This window comes from Calypte anna, chromosome 6 (genome assembly GCF_003957555.1).
Source record: "Calypte anna isolate BGI_N300 chromosome 6, bCalAnn1_v1.p, whole genome shotgun sequence".
In the NCBI taxonomy this organism is placed as follows: domain Eukaryota; kingdom Metazoa; phylum Chordata; class Aves; order Apodiformes; family Trochilidae; genus Calypte; species Calypte anna.
The window spans coordinates 21,154,427-21,175,365 of NC_044252.1; the positions used below are offsets into that span (position 1 = coordinate 21,154,427).

Here is a 20,939-nt window from a genome sequence, read left to right on the forward strand (position 1 = left end):
ACACCCTGTCCCACGAGTGTCACTGAAGGCAGTTTTTACCAGGACAGGTGACAGTGACCACAAAGGTGGTCCTGGAACCAACCCCTTCCATGAGTCCATGCCTGGCCCCAAGGCAGACACAGACTGAAACCTCCAGAGGAGAGGACTGGGTCAGGGACACAGGGGCTCCAAAGCAGCAAGCAGCCAGAATGGCAATGGGAGGATACCAGTGGCACTGCCGAAGGGTCCAGGCGGGCAAAGAGCCGGCGCACTCAAGACTACTCCCAGCCACTCTGTGCCTATGCTGACATGGGAGTGGGCATCGAATGGGCACAGGGACCTCCCATGGCTGTGGGTGACAGCACCCCAACCTGCCCCACAGGTCAGAGAAAGGATGAAAAGGCTTTATTGATAAATACAGACTATGTACAGGGGGAAGACATCTCCACTCAGCCCAGCACCCTGGGTCCTCCTGGCCAGGGGAAGCCAAAGCCCAGTGGGTCACGGCCTCTCTCTGATGGCACAGCCCAGCAGTGAGGCCCTGGCCACACAGCCCAAGAGACATTTGGTCTCAAACCTCCTGCAGCAAATGTGTTACGTGCCTGTGTCCCCAGCCAAGAGGGGCCACAGTGGTGGCACAGCCCCATGCAGACCTGCTTGGGGAACAACAGGTCAGGGACAGCATTGGGACCCTCCAGCAGGGTTGGGACATGGCATGGGGCATCCCCAGAGATGCCGCTGTTTCCCAGCTCCCTGCCTGCTCACCACGACCAGTGTGGGGCTGGCTCAGTTCCTGGGTGGCAGGGGCTGGTTGACAATCACTTGCACAACAAAATCCTTCTGGATCTTGGTCTCCTGCAGCCGCATACGGTCAGTGAGCAGCTTGCCCGAGAAGAACCAGCGCTGCCAAGCCAGGTCAATGCCTTCCTGTGCCTGCAACTGCTTCTTCAGCTGCCCGATGGTGTCAGCCATGCTGGCACTGAGTCGAAGGTCCTTGCCGGTGGAAAGTCGCACCTTGAGGGCAAATTCCCGGCGGGTGTTGGGTAGGGGCTCGGCTGGCTCCACTGCCTCCTCTTCACTCCGCTCCAGGATCAAGTTGACAGGAGGTGCCAGGCAGTAGACAGGCAGCTGGTACCGGTTGCCCAGCTCATCGTAGCACTCCGTCAGGGACCCTGGGGACAGCAGGGTGAGATGCTGTGGGTGGGCATCCTTACAGACCACCAAAATGGGGATAGGGGCACCCCAGGCACAGAGCCTGCTTTGCTTCCCTTGGCTGGGCTGAGCTATGTAAATGGCAGCTGGAAACCCTACTCTCTAACCTGGGACCCCCACGTGCACAGCTATAGGGCACCCAGCACCCACCCCATTTGCACCCCCTGTGCCGTCTCTCACCGTGGGGCAAGGTGATGCTGGCTCCATCAAGGATGGCTTGAGCTAGGCTGTGGTCATTTGACTCCACGGCGTAGGCAGCTGCCTTCAGGGCATCCCAGATCTCCTTGCGGCCCTCGAAGGCAGGTGCTGTGTCCCAAAATTCATCCCGCTTGCTGCGCAGCTGCCCATCTGTCATGGGATAGTCACTCTTCCACTTGGGACGCTCCTTCTTCAGGGGCTCGTTGCGGCCTGGGAAGGGAGAGATGCTCAGGGGAAGGGATTGGACTTCCCCCCAGGCCCTCAGCCCCCCATTTTTCCATCCCCAGAGGTTCCTGTAGACATTGTTCTGAGAGACTGCCCTGCCCAGCACAAGACACCAACATGGCCAAGGGGAACTGTGCTGAAGTTAGCCCTGCCCAAGGTCCCACTGGCCTGCTTCATAGCAGCTGTCCACCCCACCTAAGTGACATCTTTTGCACCCATGAGGTACAAGGGCTCTTGCCCCCATGCCAGGAGGAACCAGGCTCCTGCCCCACCGGGTAGCCACAGGGCCTCAGGGCCTGTTGAGACAGAGCAGTATTTATAGCTTAGGGAATTAGCCAGGAAATAAGCTGGAGAGTCAGAGTGGGAAGGGGATTACAGGAGCTGAGCTGCAGCCCTGCCTGAGGGGTAGGACTTCACCATCCCCTCTGCCCACCCTCGGATGGGCAGGCTGTGTGGCAAGGCAGCAGGCACAAGATATCCAGAGCATCGGGTGGCAGCAGGAATTGCTGGGGTAAGGGGACTGCCAGCCCACAGCAGACCCAGGAGTGGCCTAAATCAATCTGTCTCTCCATGAAACAGCCCCCATCCATGCCCCCCAGCATCTGGCACCGCTTAGGGGTCTAGGCCACCTCCATGAGAGTCCCACACCACCCTGCCCTCCCTATAACAGCCTGTAACCCCGTGGGAACAGCCCTATCCCATTGGCCCCATGGCTGGGCAGGAAGCATGGGGCAGGAAGGAGCTGTTGTCACTCCCAGCTGAGCTGGGGACAATGAGTGACAACAGCTCCTTCCTGCCAACCCTCTCCCTGGGGTGGCCAGCCGGCACCCTTCCTGTGGGACGGGACACAGGGGATGTGGAACCCCAGCCAGGCAGGAAGGACAACTGTGTCTGCACAGTGACCTGCCAAGCAAGGTGATGCCACACATCACAGCCTCTGGAGGCAGCCACCACTCTGCTGGGGCAGCCACCACTGCCAGCTGCAGGCTGAGCCACTTTCCCCACAGCTTTTCCTGGGCAAGCGTGCAACAACACCAGGGACCATAGGACCTTCTTTGGTATCAGCCCTGTCCCATGCAGTCCAAGATCACTGGAGCCAGTGCAGAACCTACTTTCCCAGTGCTGGACATGACATGTGGCATCTACCCCAGGAGTCCCCATGGGGCACAGGAGTTCAGCTCCCTCAGGGATGGAAGCTGAGCATCCCTGACAGGCAGCATCCTGCCCACATCCCCAGAGGAGCGAGGGCAGCCAGCTGCAGCCAGTGCTGCCGATTCAGCAGTCACAGTGCTGGGCATGAGGGGATTTGCAGCACCTCAGGACAGAGCAAGGTCAGAGGCAGCACCTTCCCTAGGAGGGTGGCAAAGCAGTGGCCAGGCCAACCTGAAAGACATGACCAGGACCACATGTCTATGCTGCTGTAGCCACCAGGCTGGGGCAAATGTCCTTGCAGCAGGGACCATCTTGCACAGTGGGACTCCCAGCTGGCACCATGCCCCCACTTACGCTCGTGGCAAAGGGAAGATGGCCCTGAAGAGGCAGCAGGATTGGAACCATGGGGCCCAGCCACATCAGTGAGCTGGGACAGGTTGCAGCTGCCCCGTGCAGACAGGGATGCCCAGCAATCTTGCCCTGGTAGGCAGGGGCTTAAGCTTTGTCTATTTATTGCTGCCACCCAGTTGGGCAGTGCAGTCTCTAATCACCTCCTGCTGCTCTATTCCTGGCCCCTTGTGCAACTCTCCATGGCAGCATCACTGGACAGGTCCGGCCACTCACTGCACCCGGACTCGAGCCAACAGGATCTGGCTGGCAGCCTGCAGCCTGTGCCTGCAGCACCCTGCCCATGGCTCAGCCCCCTGCCATGCCTGCTGTGGGGACCCCAGGCAGGAGTCTGAGCTCTGGAGGCTCCCTTGCCCCAAAGCCCACTTCCTGTCCATCTGGCAAGTCCTGGAGGCTGGAGGAGATGCCAGCCAGATGGCACGTGACATCCCTTCCAGCAGTGCCAGAGGGTCCCCTCCTGGGCCAGACAGGACCAGCATGCTGACTGCCACTGGCATCCCCTGCTTCTCCTGCTGTGGCAGGCTGGCTGCCCTGGGGACAATGCTGTGTCACCTGCTGTGGAGAGCCCCATCAAGTACCATTCTGCAGAGTTGCATAGAGCCAGGGCAGGTGCCAGTCAGGTTACCTGACACAGCCCCAGGGCAGCTGAGATGGGCAAGCTGAGCTGAGTCCCTCACATGTTGGGACCTGACAGCCCAGAGCTGTGACCCCACACTGTGGGCAAGGGCATCTGCAGCCTGGGCTCTCTGGCACCAGGGACACCCCTGGGAAGGGATATGCTGCAAGAAAGCTGGGGACACAAGGGCACTGGGAGGGGACTGTTACCCATGCCAGGAGAGCTCATCAAAGAGTGAGTAGTGATGATGGAGAGGGGGGCTCTGCAGCCAGCTGTTACTTGGCATGGGAGAGATGCACTTGGATACAGATATCCATCTCTGATTCCCCAGCCACAGCCCTAAGGTGTGAGGTGATGGCCCCCCAGCCTCGCTGAGCTGACCAAGCCACCATCCAGAGACCCCCAGACTCACTGGCACCCCCAGGAAGGCATCTGCACCCCTGTGGAACAGAGGGCTAGGAGGCTGCAGCTCCAGGTGGCCCACAAGCCTGCGGGACCCCCTGGGGCTGGGGTACACCTGGAGACCTGCACGGTGGGGTTGGATCCCCATGCGCAGTGGGCACAGCCGGACCTGCAGACACCATCCCACGGGGAAGCCTCTCTACAACCTGGCTGCGGGAGAGGGCCGGGGCGTCCTGTCCCCGGGCACAGGCTTCCTGCTCCTCCTCCCCTGCCGCCCACCAGCACTTCGCCATAAACACGGTAATTACCGGCCACGATTGCACCGGGGAAGCAGGCGAGGGGAAGGCATGCGTGATTCACCCCGCCGGCCCACGTCCCCTCCGCCGCCGGCGGGCAGCCATGCCCATCTCCGTGGCCTCCGGGACCCTCAGGGAAGGCACTTTACGGCAGCCGGTAACTCCGGGGACCGGATCCCCAGCACCTCCTGAAGCCCCGGGGAAGCGGGGACGGGGTTGTGCCCATAGGTGTCCCGGCAGCACTGACCCGGGGCAGGTATCCAGCCGGGGGACTCTGTATAACCCAAACCGGGGCCACTTGTCACCCTCCCCGGGACACTCCCGAAGGAACTGAGAACCGGTGGGACGGGGTGGGAAGCACACTCCGGCCGTAACCCTACAAACACCCGGGACCCCAGAACGGGCGGCGCGGTTCCTGCTCGCTTCCTTCCCCGCACCCATGGACCGTATACTCCCGGTGCCCACGCTGCTCCCACGCTCACGAACCCCAGCGATGCACGGGACCCCCTCCGACCCCACCTCCCCTTCCCCAGCGCCCGCGATACGGGGAGTGTGCCAGCAGGACGGCCCCGCTCACCTGCTCTCTTGCGGGGGTTCCTGGCGGCAGGCCGCTCCCGGCGCTGCCGCCCCACGCAGCTGCCCATGGCGGGGCTCAGCAGCAGCAGCACCGGCGGCGCTCGGCATGGGGCCGGGCCGGCTCCGCGCTGTGCCCGCCCGCGGCGCCCGGCGCCGTGCAGCCGCGCCACACCGCCCGGCTCTGAGCGCCGGGGCGGCCCCGCCGCCGGAGACACCCGCGCCGCGCCCCGCCCCCACCCCCAGGTGCGCATGTGATCGGACCCACCGGCGCCGCCACCGGCACCGCCCACGTGCTCGCGGCCGCCGCTGCAAGGTTTTTTGTCTCCTCCACCCCACCGTACCAGGCCGGCCCCGCCCCTTCCCCGTTACCCACCTCCCCCCCCCCCCACCCTGCCCAAGCTGAGGAGAGGGTGTGCGCGCCTGCGCGCGCTATCACCGCCCGCAGCGCGAGGGCCCGGCGCATGCGCACGGCGGCAGGGTCGGCGGCCAGGGGCGCGCGGTGTCATGGCGGCGGCCGGGACTGGGACGGGGACCGGAACCGGGGCGGGAGCGGGAGCTGCTGCGCTCGCCGCCTCCGTCCAGGACTTCGTGGTCGGGCAGCAGGACGGCCGCGCTGCGGAGGTGGCGGCAGGTAGCGGGTGGGCGCGGCTGCGGGGCGGGGCCGGGCGTGGACAGGGTGGCGGGGCCGGTCCTGGGGCGGGCGTGGGCACGGCTGGGGAGGCCGTGGGGCGGGTCGTGGGGGTGTGGGGTGGGCTTTGGGAGTGAGCGTGAGGCTGTGGGGCAGGACGTGGGGCTGGCTGTGGGCTTAGGCATAGACCCAGCTGTGGGTCAGGGGTGCAGGGCTGGGGTGCAGAGCATGGCTGTGTGGCAGGGCACGGAAATGGGATGGGCCTGCATCAGCTGGGCATTGAGAGGTGGGAGGAGGATGAGGGGCTGTGGAGCAGCAGCCAGGGCGAGTGGTTCAGTGGCAAGGCAGAGGAGGTGTGGTTGTATGCCGGGCTGTTTGGGAGCCGTGAGGTGGTTCAGGGTTTTAGATGGCTGGTGTAGACTGTGGGGTGGGACAGAAGGTTTTGGGTCTGCTGGAGGCTGGCCTGGAGCAGGAAATGGGGCTTGGATATGGCATGAGGTGTGTGTGCTGACGGGGGCATTAGGCTGCAGGCCCTACCACTGGAGGTTTGGAGTGCAGTGGGAACTGCTGTGGGTGGTACAGGATACAGTTGGCTGGGGGGTGGCTTTTGCTGTGTGGTAGAGAAGGCACCAGTGGGAAGGGAGCTCCTGGCCTTGCTGCGGTGCTGTGGGACATGACTGATTTGCTGGCTTTGCCGTCCCTTGTTTCTGGGGCCCAAGCTCTGACTGGACTCTCATGTTTCTCCTCTCCTGGCAGGGCTTGGGGCATTTGGTTTCCATGGATAATCTGTCTTTCTGCTTGGAGCAGCAGTTGGGTGACTTTTTTCCATTAGGGAATTTGCAGCATCAGGAATGTGGCTTTCTGAGGATAAGGCAGCATGTTTTTGTTTCTAGGCAGTGCCTTCAGAGTGTTTGGGAAAGGAGTTGAGAGAGCGGAGAAGGATACAGAGCTAAATTTGTGCAGAGGGATTGCTTATAGCCATTTCCCAAGACTGATGGATTATGAACTGATCCATGGTGTCTTGGTGATGAGGTGAGCTGGCAAAAGAGGACGGTAACCCAGTGGTTTGTGTGATGTCAGGGTGAAGAAGATGCCAAGGAAATTTGCAGAAATTCACTGAACTGTGTGACATTCAAGATGTTGCAAAAAAGTTGCACAAAGCCATCAACATGTTTGGGATAGATGGGAGGAAAAGATAACCTTACAACTGCTGCTGTCATCTGTGGTCATGTTACAGAAACGCTCAGGAAAGCTTTGTCTCTTCAGAGATGTACAAAGGGAAGAGCCAACCCCACCTCCCCCAGCTCTTGTCAGCCGCATGGTGCTTGTGACAAACCTGCCTTGACAAGTGAGGGAGCTGGGGGTGTCCTTTGGCCCCTCATGCCTCATGTAGAACACACATCAGAAGTATTAAATTGCATCACGTATCCCTGAGTGAAAGGGGAGGTTTTTTCCTAGCCTTTTGGCTGTTGTGCAATTGGAAGAAATGCATTGTGCTTTTTCTGTGTGTTGCTGAGTATTAAGTTGAGTGTAACTTGGAAAATGAGGCCTGGGTGCTGCCACAGACACCTTGGGCTGCACTGGTCAGTGGGTGGCAGAAGGAGGCTAAACTAGTTTTTATTAAAAGATGGAGAGAGAAGGATACTGCTGTTACAGAAATCCATCACACTCTGCCCATGCACTGTGATCATATTTTGAGGGTGTGTGGGCAAACAGGCACGGGAAGCCTGCAGAAGTGATGAGTGTCTAGGATGCCATGTGGAACGGGGGCAGACGTGTCAGGAAAGGGAGCAGATTGATTCTGAGTAATAACACTGCAAAGGGTAAATGGCTTCCTTCTGTTTACCCTCAGGGGCTGCAGGAACACCAGAATAGGAAGGCAGCCCTTCTGGTAAAGGCAGTGCTGGGCTTCAAGGTGCTTCATTAACCTTGGGGATGTGCTGCTGCCAGATGTGGAGTCAGAAGTTTGACGGGCTCCCTGTGCCTGCCGTGCTGATGAGGCAGATCCAATTACAGCAGCAGTGCTCACAATCTGGCGTGATCCCCCCTCAGGAGGCAGCCCTGAGGAACAGAGCAAGTTTCTTTTGCTGCAGCCTAGCGAAGGGGCTCTTAACCAGGGGGAGCATCCACAGCCTATTGTGGTTTGGTCATTACCTTCCAGATCCTTCCTGTGTATGAGGAGACAAGCAGCTTTATATGGATGCTGCTTTCAATTTCCAAAAATACAGAGGGGCAGAGAACTTGCCCGCAGAGACAAGCTTATCTCAGACCTTCTCCACAGTGGTTCAGAGGCACGAGGGCTTTCCATGTGCTTAGGGAGGGAGTGTCAGGATAGTGGGTGTGGAGGGGCTTTTCGAGCTCTCCTGCTCTGTGCCAGTGCATGCTCTTGTGTTGTCATTCTTCTGCAGTAAATGTTGCCAGCATCTGATGGCTGTTGCTCAAGGCACCTCCTGTTCAGTTTGTCCTTGCTGACTCTGCAGCCTGCTGGGCTCCTCTTCTTCCTCTCAGCTATCCTTACCTGTTCTGTTCCTCAGTCCAGGCTCCCCCTGCCTGCTCTCCCAAGTGAGATTGAAAGCTCTGGTTCTGCCTGCTGTCAGAAAACACTGGCATGCCTTCTCCCATCCCCAGAGACTGTTCTGTGATGAGCAGCTCACTTAGTACTGGAATTAACTGCTTAAGAAAAGCCAGTAAATGTTTGCAATAGTAGGAGACACAAAGCCTGGAAAGGCCCCAAATGAAACCTTCAGGCTGCTGAGGGGGTGGGTGCCCAGTCAGTTGCATAGGCTTCAGCAAGGCAGAAGGGTGAGCAGGGTCCTCCTGAGTGCTCAGAATTGCTCCTGAGTACTTATAGTGAGTTTTGGTGACTGGACGGTGCTTTTTTCTTTCTTGTTTGTTTGTGAAGGAAAGGTGTTTTGTCTAGGTGGAGAGTGAGGGGTGCTGTTTGTTTCCCAGCAATGTCCCTTGCCACCTGAGCGACAGGTCAGAGAGCTGAAGGAAAAGCAGCCCCTTGCTCCCCTACTCCGCATCTGAGCACAGGCCAGGCACAGAACTTTCCTGCTGGAAAGGTGCCACATTGGCAGAGGGTGATGGGAGTGGAGAACCTACCCTTCTGCCAAGGCTCTCATGGGATGCAGCAGATCCTTACCAAAGCCTCCCAAGGAGTGACTTTTCCCCCAGTTGAATTGCAAGAATACTGAGAGAGCAGGTGAGTGTGGCAACCTAGTGTGAGGGGTGTCTGAGTCAGAGCTGGAAATAGAATCCAGCAGTTCCAACACCTTGTCTTCTTCTGACCACAAAGCTACCTTTCTCCCTGCCCTCCATCTTGGAGAGAGTTAGTGCAGGTCTTGCTCAGTATAGAATGGAGGTGACAGAGCCAAGGTGGGCAGCTGACTGATCCCCATTGTCTGGGCTGCTTTTTAAGCCAGTTCTCCCCCAGGAAGCACCTGGGTAGCTGCCCTCTGTCTCCTTCCTTGCTCACAATAGGAAAACATTGTTTTTTGTGTCTTAGCGAAGTGGAGCAAGCAGCAAAGCTGCTTTTCTCAGGAGCTACACCTTGGTCATAGATGCATCCAGGCTGCAGTGAGAGGGCAGAGATGAAGTGTCAGCAAGTCCTTCCCTTCCTGCTTGCTCTTGGATCTGATCCAGTCAAGGCAGCTCTTGGTCCCAAACATGTTTGCAGATGGGGCTGGAGGCAAATCCACCAGCTGAGTGTGTATGTCTCCTTTAGTGATTAGTGAGGTGCTGACACCCAGTCAGCCTCTCCTGCTGTGGTAGGAAAGGGCCCTTCCCAGCATCAGTCTCCAGCATCATGCCCGACTGACATTCTGGGGGTCTCTCTGGCTCACTCTCTTTACCTCTTTTCTTCAGGGGTGAAAGATGGAAGCTGGACTGTGCTGCAGCTGGTGGAAGCTCTGGGGTAAGCAAAGCCTTATACATGTTACACATAACACAAGGGCCTTGCAGGGGAGATTCCTGCAAGGAGGGATGGTGAGAAGGAACAGTGCAGCCCATACAGGGGGAGCTGGCTGCAATACTGGTAGGCACAGCAGACACACACAGCATGCAGGCCTGCCCGCAGGAACTGTACATCACCATGTCATGAGTTGGATTAGGCTTTTGATTCTGTCTCCAAGCTGACATGGCCTGGGATTTGGGGAGGCTTCTTTCTCCCAAGTTTGGTTTGCCTTGCTGTAAAAGGCTTTACCCTTTTTAGGTCCTTATGGTCTTGGGACCAGTTTCAGGTGCAGAGCATGGTGCAAGAGCAATTTCTCTGGTCCAGCCTGAGAACTTGGATTTATTGGCGGGTGGCTCTGAGCCTGAGTGTGTATGTCCAGCACAGACAGGGGAAGAGGTGTCTGCTCCCACCCTATCAGCCAATCAGGCAGGAGTGGGTTACCAATGCCCTGCCCAGAGAGCAGCACTTCTTTGCTTTTACTGTGTGTTTGATCAAGATGTGCTTTCTGCTTGGGTGTCCCTGCTCACAGCAGGTGTCTCACAACGGGATTCCTTCCCACTCGTTGTAGGTCTTCCCTGGAGAACACAGATCCTCGGACACGAGGACGAGGCATCCAGCTGCTGTCACAAGTCCTGCTTCAGTGTTACTCTCTGCTCCAGGAGAAGGAAGGTAAGGACTGCTCTGGGCCCTTGAGTGGCTGCCAGTGGGTTGGGGGCAAAGCCAGTGCTGCTCAAGTGTCTCTCCTGCAGTCAGCAAAGGGATTGATTGAGCACTGTGACAGCTGTGTATATGTCTGTCTATTGACAGGTCCAAGGAGGGCACAGAGCCTCATGCTGCAGCCTTTTTGCCAACCTCCCCACATGTTTCAGGTCACACATGCCAAAGCCCTGGGCTGCAGCTAGTGCCCCTGGCAGTGTGTGGGTGTTGCACACCCAGGTGTGCTCAGGTCCACGTGGAACATCTTGGGAACACATCTGCATGTCAGAGTCCTTGGGTGGTTATTCAGCACAGGAAAACCATCCTTCACAAAGAGTCACACAAGAGCCCTGCTGCCTGCCTGCCTGGGGAACCTTGGGGAGAAGGGAGATCAATTGGTGGACGAGAGTAGAATATTTGGTGGGAAAAGTGTGTGGTGGCAAGGGGAAGGTTTGGTTGTGTTAAATGTCCTTTACCACGCGGCTGGTAGTGGGAGAAGTAAGTGCTGCCAAGCTTTGATTTGGGGCCTTGCTGTTGGGTAACTGAGCCTGTGCCAGCAGGCTGGTGAGGAAGGGGAAGGGCTGGCTAGCGAGTGGAGGAAGGGAAGGATGGAAGTGAAGAGTCCTTAGTCCTTGTGTGTGGTTCTCTCTAAGTCTCAGGCTGGTGCTGGGCAGGGCCAAGAGCAGCTGTGCAGGTAGAAAACAGGCAGACAAGGTACTGGAGTAGCTGGAGTCAGGCAGCCAGAGGTGGGGAGGTTCAGTGGAGATGTCTGGCATGGTTAAAGCTGAGTTAGAGCCAAGTCACCAGGAGCTCTGGAGGAGGGTGGGCAGAGCCAGCTCCTCAGCAGGTGGCTGCTGTGACACCCCATCCGGCCCTGGCTCCCTTCATGTCCCTCCTCGCGCAGTTCATTTCTGAAGTGCTACGTCAGGCTGCCTCCTGGGGGAGGTGAGTTTCTGCAGCAGCTGTGGGCACAGGATGCTGCTAGCCAGCTCTTCCAGTCTGCTTCCTGCTGCCACTCCCCAGGGCTGGGATGTGCAGGCGCCCATGGCTGTGATTCAGGGGCCAGGAACGTGTTGTGGAGCCGAGCACAGGGAAGCTGGAGCTCCTGCTTAAGCCCTGTGCCCCACCCCACAACATCCTCAAGCCTTCACTGAGCAGGCGTCTGTCACTTTGCTGCTGGTGTCTGCACCCATGTGTCTGGACAGGCCAGGGCAAGTGTCTCCTGGTAGCTCCAGCACCTCTGAAACAGCAGCCAGAGGTGGGTGCTGCCCTGCTGCCATCAGACCTGGCTTGCTTACAGGAGATCTTGGAGCCAGGTGGGGCCCAGCAGATGTGTTTCCTGGGACTAATGAATGTTGGTGTCTGTTTCTGACAGTGCTGCATCTGATCCTGTTCTATGAGAACCGGCTGCAAGATCATCACCTTGTGATCCCCTCAGTGCTCCAGGGACTTCAAGCGCTGGTGAGCTTGTGTCCCCAGGCCACCAGAGTGGTGCTGGGGAGCTCCAGCACCTGGGTACCAGTTGGAGCAGTGTGTTGAGTGGGACCCAGCTAGGCTATAAGCTCTTGCCTTGCAGCATTGTCGTGTTTCCTCTGTGCTCCTGCTCTGCCCCTTGCAGATTTCTGCCTTGATTCCCTGCCTCATGCTGGTGTTGGGGCTAGAATTCCCCAGCCATTCCAGGTGGCAGGCATTTTGTCCTGTCTGCAGGGGGCTTGAGTTCTCCCTGTTGTAGGAGAAGGCCCTGCAGGTAGCTGCTGTACAGAGGGAGGAGCTCTGGTACAAGGCTGCCATCATAGTCTTGCTTTTCTTTTCCTGTCCCCAGAGCATGTGTGAGTTGCAGCCTCCAGGGCTAGCAGTGTCTGTGCTCAAAGCCATCTTCCAGGAAGTACACGTGCAGGTGAGCAATGTGATTTTCCATCCTTCCATCCCTGCTCCCCACTCCCTGGGTATCTGAGGATTGCCTGTCCACTCTGAGGGCTGAGTATGTTCAGCAGCAGTGCAGTACAGTGCAGTGCATCCTGCAGCAGCAGTGCAGTGCTTCTGCAGAGCTTAGCAATAGCATGGCTCACTGCAGGGTGGGAGGCAGACATCAGCCAAGGATCCTTTTTGGCCCTTGCCCTCCCTTTTCTCAGCCCTGGGGGAATTATTTCTTTTGCTCTGTCCTCCAGGCTGTGTTTAAGTGCCCCCAGATTCACCTCCAATTTGAGATTGTTTACACTGGCAGGGCCTTGGGCAGCACATGGTGTGGACACAGTCGTGTTCAGATGCCATTGCATAGGCACATGCACACTTTGCATGTGACAAACAGGATCTGCATGCCAGGAAGCAGTACCTAAGCTGCTGGGGATCCTGCCCTTGGATGGTGGGATAGCAGTGCTGCCATGTGCAGAGGCTTGTTTTGATTGCTGTGCTCCTTCCTCCAGTCCCTGATGCAGCTGGACCGCCACACAGTCTACAGAATCATCACAAACTTCATGGGCACCAGGGAGGAAGGTGAGGGGCAGGTGCCAGAACCACTCTGAGCTTGCCTGGGCTGGGAAAATGTCTCACTTTTGCTTTCTCTGAGGGCTCTGTGGTCTGTCTGGGGAGAGCTGGAAGGGCTTCAGGACTGGGGAAACTGGGCTGATTTTGTGACATGTTGGTGAGGTCTGGTGTCTGGTGTCCTGTGCCTGCTCATGCTCCCTCTTTTTGCAGAGCTGAAGGGTCTGGGTGCTGACTTCACCTTCGGCTTCATCCAGGTGATGGATGGGGAGAAGGATCCCCGCAATCTGCTGGTGGCCTTCCAGATTGTGCGGGATATCATTGCCAAGAACTACGCCCTGGGTGAGCCAGTGCCTGCTGTGCAGAGCTGACTGGGAGACATGGTGCTTTGCTTTGAGCTGTTGAAAGGATGGCTGTTTGGTCTGATCAGGGCTGGGCTGGTCCCTGAGATGCTTTAGTAGGTGAAGTGCCAGCCTGTCATGGGTGCTAAGCAGAGCTGCTGTGCCTCTCTTGCCCAGCATCTCTGCTCACTCCCTCTCTCCTCTCTTTGCAGGTCCCTTTGTGGAGGAGCTGTTTGAAGTTACATCCTGCTACTTCCCCATTGATTTTACTCCAGTGAGTGAGTCTGCCTCATGTCATAACCTGTTTTGGGGGAGGTTTAGGTTGGATATTAGAAAGAATTTCTTTACCGAGAGGGTGATCAGGCATTGGAATGGGCTGCCCCAGGAAGTAGTGGATTCTCCATCCCTGGAGATCTTTAAAAAGAGACTGGATGGCACTCAGTGCCATAGTCTAGTAACTGCAGTGGTAGTGGATCAAGGGTTGGACTTGATGATCTCTGAGATCCCTTCCAACCCAGCCAATTCTATGATTCTAGGATTCTTCTGGTCTTTTCTCAGAGGTTTGTGTCCCCTCCAGGGAATGGGAGGAGAGGGTGGACAAGAGTCTTGGCTGAGCAGTGCTGAGCTGCGAGCTGTGGTCCTCAGACTGACAGACTGGTGCCAGGCTGGCTGCAGTGACTGGCATCTCTGCTGCCTTGCTGTAGATGAGGTGATGCAGCCTCAACTGATGGCTGGTTTGGGAGGTTTCCAGATTGGTGGGTGACCTGCTCTCTTCTTCCTTTCCAGCCCCCTAATGACCCTCATGGCATACAGAGAGAAGACCTGATCATGAGCCTCCGGGCCGTACTGGCCTCTACGGCCCAATTTGCTGAGGTAAGAGGTGCCTGGAGGGTTCTTCAGCACCCCGTTGTTTCCTGAGCACAGGCTGCATTTCATAGTACTGCAGCTCCTGCCTGCTGTGGCTCTGTGGGATGGAAACCACAGAAGGAACCTGCACTTACAGCACCCTGTCTCCTGCTGAGGCTGGACATGGGGAGGTGCTTACACTGACACCTCTGCTTATCCTTCCACCTCTGCTCTCCTGTCAGAGGCTGAGCTTGCAGCCTTGCAGAGTCATGGACAAGGTGGTGTCAAGTATAGGCTGAGTCTAAGTGTCTCTTTTTGCAGTTTCTGCTCCCTCTGCTCATTGAGAAAATGGACTCAGACCTGCAAAGTGCCAAGCTTGACTCCCTGCAGACTTTGGTAAGGAGGGATTCCCTACTCCCTTCAGCCTGCAGCTGGGCTGTGGCAGTAGCAGCCAGCAGCCACTTCTCCCTGCCAACCAGAGATTCCCTCACAGAGCCACAATTTCCAGGGGCCTGGTTTGGCATGCATCACTCTTTCCTCTTTTTCCCTCTCCCTGGAGTGATTCGTGCAGTTCAGCACAAGCCTGCCAGGACAGGCAGCATCGCTACTCTGTGTCCTCCTGCTACTGGCTTCTCTCTGATCCTTTCTCCTGGCTTCCTCTTGCAGACTGCCTGCTGTGCCATCTATGGACAGAAGGAGCTGCAGGAATTCCTCACCAGCCTCTGGTCATCTCTGCGCAGGGAGGTGAGTACGGCAAGACCCCTAACAAGTGTTCCACTACTGTTAGGCTCCTGCTGCTGAGCAGGAGTTCACAGCCAGACCAGGAAAGCTCAACATCTCCCAGCAGTCCCAACCTGTGGCCTTGGACAGCCCTAGCTGAAAAGTCAGGAGACATGCCAGCAATATCAGCATGTCCCTAGGGCTGGGAAGTGTCACACTGCATGTTCAGAGCATGTGGGAAGTGAGGTGGGAGCTGAAGCCCTTCAAGCCTTCGTTGGGAGCATGAAGCCTGTGGTCAGGGTCAGCATGGAGCTTAGCTCATCCTATGGCATCTCCTGTAGGTGTTCCAGACAGCGAGTGAGAAGGTGGAGGCTGAGTGCCTGACTGCACTGCACGCCCTCTCTGCCTGCCTCTCCCGCTCTGTGCTCAGCTCTGACACTGAAGATCTTCTGGATTCCTTCCTCAGCACCATCCTGCAAGGTAGTTATCAGAGAGACCTACCCTGCTCCAGACAGCCCAGCCTGCAAGCATCCTCCTAGCTTGTTCCTTTTGAAGCCTTCTCTCTTTCTAGCCCTCTCAGCCACTGTTGGCCTCTCCAGGGTAGCTGGCTGCAGGAAGGGAGAAGAGGCACAGTAGGAAATGCCTCCTGGATTGAGTTGCTTCCCTTTCTGCCAGGATTGCCCTGTCTGAGGCTGAGCTGTGTGCTCAGAGCTGGGGGAAGCAGCTCTGCCAGGAAAATCCTGCTGCTGCTCCGAGCTGCACCCTAGCAGCACGTCCCACCCAGACAGTGGCTGTGGCCCCACACGTGAGGCAGAGGGGTTGTGCTGCTGCAGCTGATGCTTGACCTATCTCAGATTGCAGGCACCATCTGTGTGAGCCCGACATGAAGCTGGTGTGGCCAAGTGCCAAACTCCTGCAGGCAGCAGCGGGTGCCTCCATCCGCGCCTACCATTGCATCACCCGCAGCGTCCTGCCCCTGCTGCTGGAGCAGTACAACAAGCACACACAGGTCAGGGGCGCTCCGGGCCCTGCAGCCACAGATGGCAGGGCTGAGGGCACCCACTGGCTCTGCAGGGCTTGGCTGGAGCAGGGTGTCAAATTTGGGGGTCCGTTACTGGCTGTGGTGGGCATCCCCTATGCACCCTCACATCACCAGGCTGAGGTGATCTGGCACAGCAGTGACAGTGATCTGGGTTATGCCTTTGTGTCCCTGCAGAGCAGTCAGAGGAGGACAATCCTTGAAATGCTCCTAAGCTTCCTGGAGCTGCAGCAGAATTGGGGACATGTGGAAGAAGGTGAAGTTGGCTGGTCCCTCCGGAGGCACTCATGTCCCAGGGGACTGCTAGCTCTGACCTCACCTTCCTGTGTGTTGACAGAGAAGGAAAGCTCACTGACCTGGGAGCTGTATGTGCCACCGGCAGGGCCCCAGAAGGGGTCTGTCAGGTGCCAAGGTGGTGTCTGTGAGATGACAGCCAGGTGCAGACAGTGACACTGTGCCTCTCTCTCCAGATGAGAGCACTTTGCTATTGCTCCGAGCCCCGATTTGCTCCGTGGTGTTCTCGGCCCTGACAGATGCCAGTGTGCAGCTGCAGCTGGTTGGGGTCAGGGCACTGACTGTCCTGGGCTCCCTACAAGGTTGGTTCCTTGTTTTCCTGGGGAATGCAGAGGGAGGTGTCACCCTGTTCTGGGAGTCATTGTGCCATGTGGGTGCTGGGACATCCTTGCCTGCAGCATTTTCTACCCAGGCCATGAGCTCCAGGGACACTTGGTCTCTCTCTTGTCTGTTTGTGCTGGGCACCATGTACCTGCTGTTTGTCATGCTGCTGTGTTGCTGCTAGCCTGAACAGGGGGAAGATGCTGGGCTGCTGGCAGGATTCTTCTATGGCTCTTGTTCCAGGCTTCCTCTCTCCCTCTGACCTGGAGCTGGTTGTGGATCACCTCATCCGTCTTGCTCTGCATGAGGAGGATTCCCAGAGCAGGTGAGAGGTGGGCTGATGCCACTGCAGTCACACATGCTCCTGGGGAGAGGAACAAAGCCTGAAAGGCACAGGAACTGTCTGAACTACCCATGTGAGTTCAAGAGCAAAGAACCAAACCATTTATAGGCTAGAAATGAGAAAATCTAGGCATGTCAAAGTAGGGGGCTCTGCTCTTACTGCCAGTAAGATGAAAAAGGCAGATTGCTGAGAAACAGGTATCTTAAGGCACCTTCTGGCCTAGATCTCTGCAGCTGGTGTACAAACAGCCTTGGGTTTGCAGTGCTCACATCACCCCTCCTTTTCTGTTCCCTCTGGCAGTGAAGCAGCGATGGAGGCAGCTGGATCTCTGGCCCCCTTCTACCCAAAGGTTTTCTCTGGACGCATGGTACCCAGGCTTCAAGAGGAGCTGCAGTCAGGTAGGGCTGGTATCCTTGGAAAGGGAATGGTGGTCTTGGGTTGAATCTTGTTCCATTCCCACTCAGCTTCTACCAGGCAGTGGGGCTGTGCTGTATGGCATAGGTCAGTGGCTCGGGGTGTTCCCAGTGCAGGCACTGTGGAGCTGGCACACAGAAGGCTGTGCCTGGTGCTGGCAGCCATCCTGTGTGGGGAGGAGATGCCCAGTCACAGAGTGGGCAGCATGTCCTGGGACTGGCACTGGCTAGTTCTGCCATGCTGCTTCACCCCATCCATGATGGCAGGCTCTGGGCCCTGAATGCTTTTGGGCAGGTGGGCCTGGGGTCACCCCAGCACCCCCTGAGGTGTATTTCCTCTTCAGAGCCGGGGGAGGAGAGCTCCCACCACCACTGCTTGCTGCGGCAGCGCTGCCTGCGAGCCCTGGCAGCCGTGTCCACCCACCCCAGCATTGTGAGGGAGACTGTCCCAGTCCTTCTGCAGCATCTGCGGAAGGTGCAGAAAGGTAATACAGCTTTCAGCAGGCTACTCCACTGAAGGCATCAGGACAGGAGCTGCTTCCATTATGTTGCTGGTGGTGGCTGGGAGAGACTGGGGATGGTGGTGGTTCAAGGATCTGGGGTGTGAAGCCCACCAGTGGAGGGGGAGCAGGGAGGGCTGCAATGCCTGGGGGTCCCTGTGCACATCAGGGGGTGAGTGCTGCAGTTGTGTGACATGATGGTGACTGTGTCCTGCAGGGAGCCAGGGTGGGGATGCCCAGGAGATGGTCTCTGTGTGCCAGAGCCTGCACCGTGTGGCCCTGCAGTGCCAGCAGGATGTGCAGGGCTGCTGGTACTACCATCAGACTGTGGTGCCCTGCCTACTGGCCGTGGCTGTGCAGGCTGCCTTGCAAGGTAGGTGTGGAAAAGGGGAAAGGGGAGGGCAGGCAATTCCTTGGGGTCCATGGTACCACAGCCCGTGCTGCTGCTGCCTCCTCCTGGCAACTGCGAGCACTGCTGGCCCTGCCGGAGACCGAGCAGCCCTGCCCGTGTGGGTCCAGGGGCTGTGCCAGCTTCCTCCCTCGGGGCAGCGGGCTCCATTGTGTCCCCTTCCTCTTGCTGCCTGCAGAGAGCTCTCACCGGCCACTGGGCAAGGCACTGCTGGACGAGGAGGTGCTGGCTGCCATGGTCCCGGTCATCAGTGCTGCCACCACCCACCTGAGCCCAGAGTGAGTGATGCTGGGGCAGGATGCAGGGCACTCTGTCATCCCCTTGCTATTGTCACTGGGAGCAACCTAGCGACCCTCCCAGAGCAGCACATTGCGATGTCTCCTTTCTTCTAGGCTGGCTGCCCAGAGTGTGTCTCATGTGGTGCCCCTCTTCCTGGATGGAGAGGTTTCCTTCCTGCCCCAGAACAGCTTTCCATGCGCCTTCCAGCCCTTTGAGGTGTGTTACATGCTTGGGGCTGAGTTGCCAGAACAGGGACAGGGAATGAGGATGTTGACACAGGCAGTCAGCAAGGACTGTTGGCGACACTGGTACTGTTCTTCCCCTGCAGCATGGGGAGTGCTTGGAGGCACAGAGACGTCTGGTCATCCTCCTGATGGCTTTTGTCTGCTCCTTGCCTCGCAATGTAAGTTGGTGGGGAGCAGAAGGAAGAAGGGTCTTGACGAAGGACCCTCCTGCCCAGGTCTAAAGCAGAAGAAGGGAGCAGCTGCAGCCCTGAGCTGTGACATGCTATGTGTTTCTTTCAGGTGGCAATTCCTCAGCAGGAGAGGCTGCTCCGGGAGCTACTGGCGCTGAGCTGCTCCTGTAACTGCTCCTTCACTGCCACCACGGCTGCCAAGTGCTTCGCAGGACTGGTGAACAAGCACCCAGCAGGTAAGAGGGCTGGGCAGGCCCTCATGGGTCCCTGCCCACTGCTGGCAGGAGAGTGATTCACTGTCTCCTCTGTGTCCCCAGGGCAGCAGCTGGATGAGATTCTGCAGCTTGCAATGAACAAGATGGAGCCCAGCCTTGCAGAGGGCCCCCGACGAATGCAGGCACTCACCCTCCTGCTCTGGGTAAGGCCAGCTCTGGGTGTGGGAGCCGGGGTCCTGGCCTGGCACTGACTCTGCTCTGCCCCACAGGTGACGAAAGCCCTGGTCTTGCGCTACCACCCCCTGACCCCCTGCCTGACAGACAAGGTAGGCAGCAGCGGGGCTGGGTCATGTCCAAGGCACCTTCCCACTGCACCCACAGCTGGTCAGGACCCCTGCAGCAGGGTGCCCTGTCTCAGGGCTCTCTCCCCTGCAGCTGCTGGGCCTGCTGGGCGACACAGAACTGGGTCCTGCGGCAGCCGATGGCTTCTCCCTGCTGATGGCAGAGTCTCCTGATGTGCTGCACAAGAACTGTCATGCTGATGTGCGCATCATGTTCCGCCAGCGCTTCTTCACTGACAATGTCCCCAAGCTGGTGCAGGGCTTCCACAGGGCTGGTCCTGGTGAGCAGCCACTCCATCACCCCTTACCCAAAGTACCAGAGGTGGTGTCCCCTCCTTCCCCTGGCTGCCTGTAACCATCTCTGCTCTCCACAGACATCAAGGCCAATTACCTGAAGGGCCTGTCCCACGTGCTTAACCACCTCCCCAAGCCCGTGCTGGTGACAGAGCTGCCTACGGTGAGAGCCAGCCTTGGTGGGAGGGGGGCTGTTCATGGCTGGGAGTTACTCATATCTGGTGGTGTCCTCCCCACCTGCAGCTGCTTTCTCTCCTGCTCGAGGCCTTGTCCTGCTCAGACCGCGTAGTGCAGCTCTCCACACTGAGCTGCCTCCAGCCACTGATGCTTGAAGCTCCCCAGATCATGAGCCTGCACGTTGACACACTGGTCACCAAGTTCCTCAGTCTCGCCTCCAGCCCCACCATGGTGCATGCCCCCCCCCTCCCAACCCAAGCCCTCTCCCCTGCTCCTGCCTCCTTCCCTATGCTCATCCCTTTTTGTTTCAGGATGTCCGCATCGCTGCCCTGCGCTGTGCCCATGCGCTCACCAGCCTGCCCACAGTAGTGGTAAGTGCTCCTGCAGCAGTCTGCTGCCTGCTGCTGCTTGTTAAGAGGGACAAAGTGGTCCCACACTTCCTCCTGGGAGTGCAGCTCTCACTAAGCCCTGTCTATCCTACAGCTCCTCCCCTACAAGGCCCGAGTTATCCGGGCTCTGGCCAAGCCTCTGGATGACAAGAAAAGGCTGGTGCGGAAGGAGGCAGTGGCAGCACGGGGGGAATGGTGAGTGCATGTAGCTAGAGCTGCAGAGGTGCTGGCATATTGGGGATTTGGCTGATGGCACCATCTTTGTCCCCACAGGTTCCTGCTGGGGAGCCCAGGCAGGTGAGCACCCTGCATCCCCTCCCTGTGCTGACTGACAATCTGACTGGGCCCCCGCTCACCCGCCAAGCCATCCAACTGATGCCATGGACCCTCAGAACCCAGTACTGCCCCAAGAGCTGGGGCTGGGAGCGTGGGGGCCAGCCAGCAGCACCTCTCACTGCAGCACCTTCCCAGCACTGCCAGAGGAAAGGAGCTGTGCCGCTCGTGGCTTGCCCAGCCTCTGCTGCAGCCAGGGACAGTGATGGACAGACTCGACAAGTTTGATGGAGAGGGCAGGCCTGCATGCACTTGTATGGTGTGTGCAACCCACTTACCAGAGGAATAAATTTATCTGTTTTGGTAATGGTGCAGGGGGTGTCTGAGCTGCCCGGGCTGGGACCCCAGTGCCTGTCTGTGTGCCGAGTAGCTAAAGGTGCTGCTGGTCACAGGCCCTTACTCTTGCCCCACTGGGAAACCATGGAGCTCCCTCTCCTGCACCTCCC

At 58.1% G+C, this 20,939-nt stretch overlaps 2 protein-coding genes across 2 annotated transcripts; one reads left to right on the top strand and one right to left on the bottom strand.

The window, feature by feature from the left end:
• Nucleotides 1-362: 362 nt before the first annotated feature.
• UBTD1 (ubiquitin domain containing 1) lies at nucleotides 363-5,166 on the bottom strand. The gene is made up of 3 exons (XM_030453006.1): nucleotides 5,066-5,166; nucleotides 1,372-1,599; nucleotides 363-1,151 (listed from the first exon to the last, which is right to left on the bottom strand). Exons 1-3 carry the CDS (start codon nucleotides 5,130-5,132, stop codon nucleotides 766-768), a joined length of 681 nt encoding a protein of 226 aa, XP_030308866.1. The 5' UTR covers nucleotides 5,133-5,166; the 3' UTR covers nucleotides 363-765.
• Nucleotides 5,167-5,531: 365 nt separating this feature from the next.
• MMS19 (MMS19 homolog, cytosolic iron-sulfur assembly component) lies at nucleotides 5,532-20,797 on the top strand. Its single transcript, XM_030453001.1, has 31 exons — nucleotides 5,532-5,695; nucleotides 9,560-9,608; nucleotides 10,216-10,316; nucleotides 11,719-11,804; nucleotides 12,166-12,240; nucleotides 12,767-12,836; nucleotides 13,038-13,166; nucleotides 13,378-13,439; nucleotides 13,952-14,038; nucleotides 14,333-14,407; nucleotides 14,678-14,755; nucleotides 15,073-15,211; nucleotides 15,586-15,740; nucleotides 15,948-16,026; nucleotides 16,241-16,366; nucleotides 16,629-16,710; nucleotides 17,029-17,126; nucleotides 17,486-17,626; nucleotides 17,859-18,014; nucleotides 18,229-18,328; nucleotides 18,443-18,545; nucleotides 18,658-18,732; nucleotides 18,854-18,980; nucleotides 19,062-19,162; nucleotides 19,229-19,285; nucleotides 19,395-19,581; nucleotides 19,675-19,757; nucleotides 19,838-20,002; nucleotides 20,083-20,142; nucleotides 20,255-20,355; nucleotides 20,434-20,797. Exons 1-31 carry the CDS (start codon nucleotides 5,569-5,571, stop codon nucleotides 20,459-20,461), a joined length of 3,102 nt encoding a protein of 1,033 aa, XP_030308861.1. The 5' UTR covers nucleotides 5,532-5,568; the 3' UTR covers nucleotides 20,462-20,797.
• Nucleotides 20,798-20,939: the final 142 nt, after the last annotated feature.

What these genes read in the sequence shown, in the direction of transcription:
- UBTD1 (XM_030453006.1), bottom strand. Translation starts at nt 5,132, where the DNA reads ATGGGCAGCTGCGTGGGGCGGCAGCGCCGGGAGCGGCCTGCCGCCAGG. An exon ending in GAACCCCCGCAAGAGAGCAG is followed by an intron (nt 1,600 to 5,065) that starts GTGAGCGGGGCC and finishes CTCCCTTCCCAG; the next exon opens with GCCGCAACGAGCCCCTGAAG. An exon ending in CAGCATCACCTTGCCCCACG is followed by an intron (nt 1,152 to 1,371) that starts GTGAGAGACGGC and finishes TGCTGTCCCCAG; the next exon opens with GGTCCCTGACGGAGTGCTAC.
- MMS19 (XM_030453001.1), top strand. Translation starts at nt 5,569, where the DNA reads ATGGCGGCGGCCGGGACTGGGACGGGGACCGGAACCGGGGCGGGAGCG. An exon ending in CGCTGCGGAGGTGGCGGCAG is followed by an intron (nt 5,696 to 9,559) that starts GTAGCGGGTGGG and finishes TCTTTTCTTCAG; the next exon opens with GGGTGAAAGATGGAAGCTGG. An exon ending in TGTCCTGGGCTCCCTACAAG is followed by an intron (nt 16,367 to 16,628) that starts GTTGGTTCCTTG and finishes CTCTTGTTCCAG; the next exon opens with GCTTCCTCTCTCCCTCTGAC.